This window comes from Brachionichthys hirsutus, chromosome 21 (genome assembly GCF_040956055.1).
Source record: "Brachionichthys hirsutus isolate HB-005 chromosome 21, CSIRO-AGI_Bhir_v1, whole genome shotgun sequence".
Classification (NCBI taxonomy): domain Eukaryota; kingdom Metazoa; phylum Chordata; class Actinopteri; order Lophiiformes; family Brachionichthyidae; genus Brachionichthys; species Brachionichthys hirsutus.
In genome coordinates this window covers 6,360,756-6,366,755 of record NC_090917.1, presented here as the reverse complement: position 1 = coordinate 6,366,755, position 6,000 = coordinate 6,360,756, and the positions used below count along the sequence as shown (strand labels likewise).

Genomic DNA, 6,000 nt, shown 5'->3' with positions numbered 1-6,000 from the left:
AGGCTAACACAAAAGTTTGTACCAAACTTAATGGCAATACATTGTATGCAGTACTTCGAATATTTGATAGGTGAACAAGATGGTTGATTGGTTAGCTGCAGTCAGTAGCCTGCAGCACAATATGTTTATGGGTAATTTACTTTCTATATTTCTCTTTAGTTTATTGTTATCTTCAGTGGGAAAGAGAACTTATTTGATTTGATTATACCCCAGGGCAGGAGCGGGATGTTGTGGGCTCAGAGACTGTGAGGGAAAGTGAGTATACCAAGAACAATTTATAACCTTTTGGTGATGATCCAGATCACCATGTGGACGGTGTAGATCCAGTTAGGAGGAGAATGAGCTGCTTGGGGGAGGTCTGCGCTCTCTGAGTGCTTTTCTAGTTAGTGATGTGATGTGTGCGTCTTCTTTTGCAGCTCAATATCCACTCCAATAAGCATCTGTGGGCACTTGACACCTATCAAAAAATAAAAATGATTGAATATTGTGTTTGTGCAGCTGTACATGCAGATTTGTATGAATCCTTTATGGGCATTCATGAGCACAAATGTGTGACCAGCAGGTGACTTAGATAGAAAAGCCTTCATGGTTGACAAAATCTCATTCCGTGGTGCACTGTAAGGAAACCTTGTTATCAGTTCTGAAATCGACATTTTCTTCGCCTTATCATATTCGCTTCTCCAGAAAGATTCTCTGAAAATCCATCAGATTTCACCATTTGAGCTGATGAATCATTCAGAGCATTGCTGATTGTCTGCAGGATCTCATTTCAGCAACGTATAGGTTTATATTGATCCAATGGCAAACAGGGATAACAGCAGCATCTCACATGGATAGTCCATCTGCTTTTTGAAGTTCAGCTGTGATGAAGAAATCCAAGGAATAATCCGTGAATAATCTGGTCCTTCAGCTATCGCTCCATTTACAACATTTACTTTCTCCTTGCAGGCATCGCAATGGAATTTGACACAGTAACCTTTGCTCCAGCAAAGGTGTTGATTGTCTGACTGAGAGTACCGTGACAGGAATCCTTAAATCTGACCGATTATTCACAGAATTAATGGTCGAACATAAATGCCTCTCTGAACGGCAGCTCAAAGGATGTGTCAGGAAGAGGACGACAAAGTCTCTGCAAAAAAATTCTCTTCAATGGTTAATAGTTAATCAGATCAGGCCCCTTTTCTGCCTGTAAATCCTTAATCAGAATCAGGATACTTTATTAATTCCAGAGGGAAATTCCATTAAGTAAATTAAGTAACAGTTCAAGTGTTGAACTAATTTTCAATCCTTTTGAAATATATTTTTTTATTATGTTATGTGAAAACTGCCTCTACAACACATGTTTTTTTATGTGATGTAATGTAAGTGTATTTACTGTGTGTGCGTGAGTGTGTATCTATGCAGAGTTGATAGGACACACTGTGGTTACCATGGAATCACTGATGAATTAATGGAGATATAAAACCCTTACCCATAAGTGGTATTTTTAAGTATGGGGGAAAAGTATTTACAAAGCAACAAAGTGTTTTTTTTCTCAACCTATAGAAAATATTGGAGAGAATCACAGAATTTACTATTTCCAGTTATGCTGTAAAACTGCAAAATGCTTCCCTCTTGTGTGCATATGCACAACGGCACAGTGAGAAAAGAATAAAGCGGCCATTTATATCACCAGCGGAAACGGAAGAGAGAAAAATGACATCACTTTCCATAAACCTTTGACAGGTTTTAGTGCCTTAATGCAAATGAGATGACTCTCGTTGTCAGCATTACCTCCTGGGGTTAAGATTTTAAAGAGAGGAATTATTATCAATAAAAATGGAAGAAAGGATATTTATGAATAATCATTACATGAAAGGTCTTTTGTATTCAGGTCATTTGCATTCACTTAAAAGGAGCTGTCAAAATTTGATGGAAAGCCGTTCAGCTATTCTTTCTGTATTCAACTATTTCACTTTAGTTTGAATAGAAAAAAAGATAAATTGAATAAAAGGATAAATCTACCGGTACATTAGTAGAACCAGAACTTATATTTGGTTACTATGTGCCAATAATGTTTATTTTATTTCAATTAAAGTTGCATTTCATTAGTATCCTATGTTGTTTTAAATCATTCTGCAGTTATTTTTTTCTGTTATAAGAAAATAAATGATATAAAAACATGTTTAATTTAACTCTTGGAGCGCATTCTCCGTCTACAGGATTAATTCTGTTATGACCAGTAGGGGGCAATGTTTAGCGGCCCGACCCCCGACCGGATGTGACGTACAGGAAGCCCGTATCTTCATGTACTAAGCGGTGGGCGTTTGGTTTTGTCCCTCCAGTGTTTTTTTTTTCTTGGGTGTTGCCTATTGGGCAAAACTCTGGCGTTTCGTCCGCTGTAGCTGAATTCGAGAGACGGGCCTTTTAGATTCTTGCACATTTACGGCGTATCTTAACTTACTGCGTTTGCGTTGTAATTTTAAAGCATTACTGGACTGGTTTTATTAGGCGCCGCTTGCTAGCTAGCTTAAAACGGAACGGAAGCTGTTCGATGCAGGCCATTAAGTGTGTGGTAGTGGGTGACGGGTGAGTTGAAATCTATTTTACATTTCACATAATAACAGTTACGACCTAAACTATCATAGTCGAGGTCGTTGACATGGCTATCACTGTATGCTAGTGGCTAAAAAGCCTCAGATAATAATGCAAGCTGGAGCGACAGCTGTTGTTGTGCTCCCTGGTCCAACTGGGTCAGACATACCGATCGATTGTGTTAGGCCTTAACCAAGGCCCCCTAACGCACCTTAAATCTATTAGACTGACTTAGAGCAGTTTTTCTGATGATAATAAATAAAAAAGCAACTAAGTAAAAAGCTATTTGTTGTCAACAGCATTTAAACCCACATTTTTAGTATTTTTATTTTGTATGTTAAAAAAAAACAGGTTAAAGTAAAACAATTAACACAATTGTTAAAGCAGCAGTTTTTGCTCTGTATATATTTTCTCAAATTTTAAGACGCATGTCATTAATTACCCTATGTTAGTTTTGACCTGACAGTGTTAAATATTTTTTTGTAATATATAGTCACAGCACAAAAGGATTATTAGCATGTTATCTAATTCAATGTCAGCATAGTTTTCAGCCTTGTGATGTGCAGCACAGGTTGGTAAAGGGTTTATAATATAATAACTATGAAGGGTACTTAAAGCAGCTCACCCTTTTTCCACTGTCAAATCTTTCCTCTTCTTTGTAATCCTAGGGCTGTGGGTAAAACATGCCTGCTCATCAGCTACACTACCAATGCATTCCCTGGAGAGTACATCCCAACAGTGTGAGTGTGAGACACATAAGTCACTAGTGCGACATGGTGATTGTACAATAAATAAAGTTATACTTTATAATATGCCACCTCTTTATCTGCAGCTTCGACAACTACTCTGCCAATGTGATGGTTGATGGAAAACCAGTGAATCTGGGTCTTTGGGATACAGCTGGACAGGAGGACTATGACAGACTTAGGCCTCTGTCCTACCCACAGACAGTACGTTTAATTCTATGCGTTATAAGCAGTCCTAACAATAACTTCTCACAGACCGCTGCCATACAATCTAAGCATGAAAACGGTTTTCACTGCCTGCACTGACATTTAATGATTCACTGGCCTGAAATACTTAAGGCGGTTTACACTCAGCGTAGTCGAGCCTTGTACCTACGGGACCAATACACTGTCTGGAGGAAGTGAAAGGAAGCCGTTGTTCATGTTCATCTTTGTCCTTGCAACAAGAGGACTCTGTGTCTAAGGTCGTTTTCACACTGGACTAAGAGGACTCGGTTCGATTGGGGAGTTGAAAGTCCCAACATTGTTGCATTTAGAATTTGTTGAAAGGTCTGCTTTCACACTGGTTTTTAACGCGAAGCGAACTTCTGAGCAGCACCGCGTGGTTGAAAGGGGTGCGCGTCGACAGAGTAGAAGGGAAAATCACTTTTAATTTAACCTAGGCAGTCCGGATTTTTCTGGGTTTGCGAATCGTCAGGTGGGAATATTAATTTGGCGTCCATTAATATTGTGTCTTTTTGAATGTTGTTTTATTGACTTTTATTTTCCCTTCTCAGGATGTGTTCCTGATTTGTTTCTCACTGGTCAGTCCAGCCTCCTTTGAGAACGTCCGTGCCAAGGTCAGAAAGGCTTGACCTTCACCTCTGAACTTTGCCTTGTTGGACAGCAATATAGTATTACGCAATATTAAGAGCTTTACAGGAAATTTCATTTTCAGATCAGCTTGAAAGGAGGAAGAATTATTTAATTTACTAGTTTTTATCTTGTAAAAAGTCTCTTCTTTTTAACAGTTATCATTGAACCTAGAAAACAAATGAAAACATAATATAGTAATAATATGGCGTAATGTATTAAATATAAATACTTGTTTGTATCTGTTTTTATACATTTTGAGACGGGATTGCTGAAATGTAACATCATTGTGAAATAGAATGAGATGTAAAATCGGAACCAGGAAACTGTTCATCCATCTGCATCCGTTAAACATCTGTTTCTGTCTTCCCCCTTTCCTCCCCCAGTGGTACCCTGAGGTGAGACACCACTGTCCCAACACGCCCATTATCCTGGTGGGCACCAAACTGGACCTGAGAGATGACAAGGACACGATTGAGAAACTCAGGGAGAAGAAACTGTCGCCCATTATCTACCCTCAGGGCTTGGCCATGGCTAAAGAAATAAGTCAGTTTTACCCACAGATGAATATTAAGTAACAGCAATGCTATTAGGTAGTTGTGTTTCTGCTAGCGTTCTGACTCGGATGTTATGTTGCAACATTTTTGCTAAAAAGAGCAGAGGCCTGAGTTGGTAGACACATTTTTTAGTGAAAATCTTCAGCAGGTAATCTGCAGATCATTAATCTCTAGCTAATTTGAAAAAAGGGTTCTGTTTGACAGCCAAGAATCACGAAAAAACCCGAAAAAAAATAGTGCTACAATTGATGATATTGAGTTAAAATTGTGATAGGATGATGCCACTTAACGTTGAGCAGCATTTACGTGACGCAGTGGAGGGGCGATCCTTGAAGAATCTGCCAACTCGGCCAATGTTTCATTATTTTTAACATTATTATACTTGGTAAATAAAGATGGGTTATTGACACGTTTCTGTACTTTTACATCTGCCTTCCAGGCTCAGTGAAGTATCTGGAGTGCTCAGCTTTGACGCAGCGCGGCCTTAAGACAGTGTTTGACGAAGCCATCAGGGCGGTGCTGTGCCCCCCGCCCATCAAGAAGAAGAAGAAGTGCATAATCGTTTAAAGGAGAGAATCAAAGGGACAAGAAAGTCTGCGTTTAGTCAGACCTGGCCTTCTCAGAGGGAATAAGATGGCTTGGTTCCCCCCAACGTGTGTTCAGCCCCCCCCCCCCCCCGTGTCCTTGCTTGCTTACATGGAAGCTCTGCTACCAGAATCCCATCTGACAGAAGAAACTAAGCGGCACCGACGGTTTCCTGTTGGGTCATGCTTACAGCCGTTTTGTCCTTTCAGATCAACTGAAATGAAGTGAATTTGTCCTGGCGAACATGTGGGGGGGGGGGGGGGGTCTGGGGATAGTTGAGAAGAACGAGGGATGATTTTACAAAAACAGTTGATATTTCTGACGTTTCAAACTATACATTACCACAGATCTTACTCCATATGCGATCTTTCCCCGATTCACTAAGATTCCTGCTGCCTTGATTCAATTTTACTCCTATTTTTTCCCTTTTTCACTGCTCGTCTTTGTCAGATGTAGTTGACAGTTTTGTTTACATCAGGCGGTTTTGTCGTCTGACTCGACTGAGGCGTCGCCAAGTCTCAGTCGGCAGACATCCCACTGCAGTCGATCCACGAACGCCACAACTTCAGTTCCCTTCCTTTGTAATCGTGTTTGAAGCTCTGGCGTCGTCATGCAGCCCTGTGGAAAACGGTTTAACCTTGAACTGACCTGTAACATTTTTTTTTTAGCAGCTCGGATAATTGTCT

General features: G+C 40.0%; 1 protein-coding gene across 1 annotated transcript; it reads left to right on the top strand.

The window, feature by feature from the left end:
- Positions 1-2,361: 2,361 nt before the first annotated feature.
- Positions 2,362-5,363, top strand: LOC137909842 (ras-related C3 botulinum toxin substrate 1-like). Its single transcript, XM_068754274.1, has 6 exons — positions 2,362-2,568; positions 3,243-3,314; positions 3,407-3,524; positions 4,097-4,159; positions 4,559-4,718; positions 5,169-5,363. The coding sequence occupies exons 1-6, from the start codon at positions 2,534-2,536 to the stop codon at positions 5,294-5,296; spliced, it is 576 nt and encodes a 191-aa protein (XP_068610375.1). The 5' UTR covers positions 2,362-2,533; the 3' UTR covers positions 5,297-5,363.
- Positions 5,364-6,000: the final 637 nt, after the last annotated feature.

Coding starts and splice junctions, on each gene's coding strand:
- LOC137909842 (XM_068754274.1), top strand. CDS start 2,534: ATGCAGGCCATTAAGTGTGTGGTAGTGGGTGACGG. Junction 3,525..4,096: donor CTCTGTCCTACCCACAGACA/GTACGTTTAATT, acceptor TTCCCTTCTCAG/GATGTGTTCCTGATTTGTTT. Junction 4,719..5,168: donor GGCCATGGCTAAAGAAATAA/GTCAGTTTTACC, acceptor TCTGCCTTCCAG/GCTCAGTGAAGTATCTGGAG.